The sequence below is a fragment of the Penaeus monodon genome, chromosome 22, assembly GCF_015228065.2.
Source record: "Penaeus monodon isolate SGIC_2016 chromosome 22, NSTDA_Pmon_1, whole genome shotgun sequence".
Taxonomy (NCBI): Eukaryota; Metazoa; Arthropoda; class Malacostraca; order Decapoda; family Penaeidae; genus Penaeus; species Penaeus monodon.
In genome coordinates this window covers 17,922,803-17,923,011 of record NC_051407.1, presented here as the reverse complement: position 1 = coordinate 17,923,011, position 209 = coordinate 17,922,803, and the positions used below count along the sequence as shown (strand labels likewise).

Below are 209 nucleotides of genomic sequence, written 5' to 3'. Positions count from 1 at the left end.
ACAATGCCTATGTCACAACAATACCAAATTATAATAATTCTTATTTCTTCGCAGGATCGAGTACGTGAGATGGATGAAGATAGAGAGAGATGAGACTTATGTCAACAATAGCTTAACCTTCCAGGAGTTCCTGGAGGCTGTCATATTAGATAACGTAATGCATGCACGTTTTTGTAACCATGCTAGGTCTAGTATTGCCTACTAGCATT

General features: G+C 38.3%; 1 protein-coding gene across 1 annotated transcript in view; it reads left to right on the top strand.

Annotated features, from left to right (window-relative positions):
• LOC119586970 (carbohydrate sulfotransferase 14-like) overlaps positions 1-209 on the top strand; it is a 7,034-nt gene that overhangs the window by 4,679 nt on the left and 2,146 nt on the right. Inside the window, exon 4 of the mRNA XM_037935707.1 lies at positions 55-154. Coding sequence (XP_037791635.1) covers positions 55-154 — 100 coding nt within the window. The remainder of the gene's footprint in view (positions 1-54; positions 155-209) is intronic.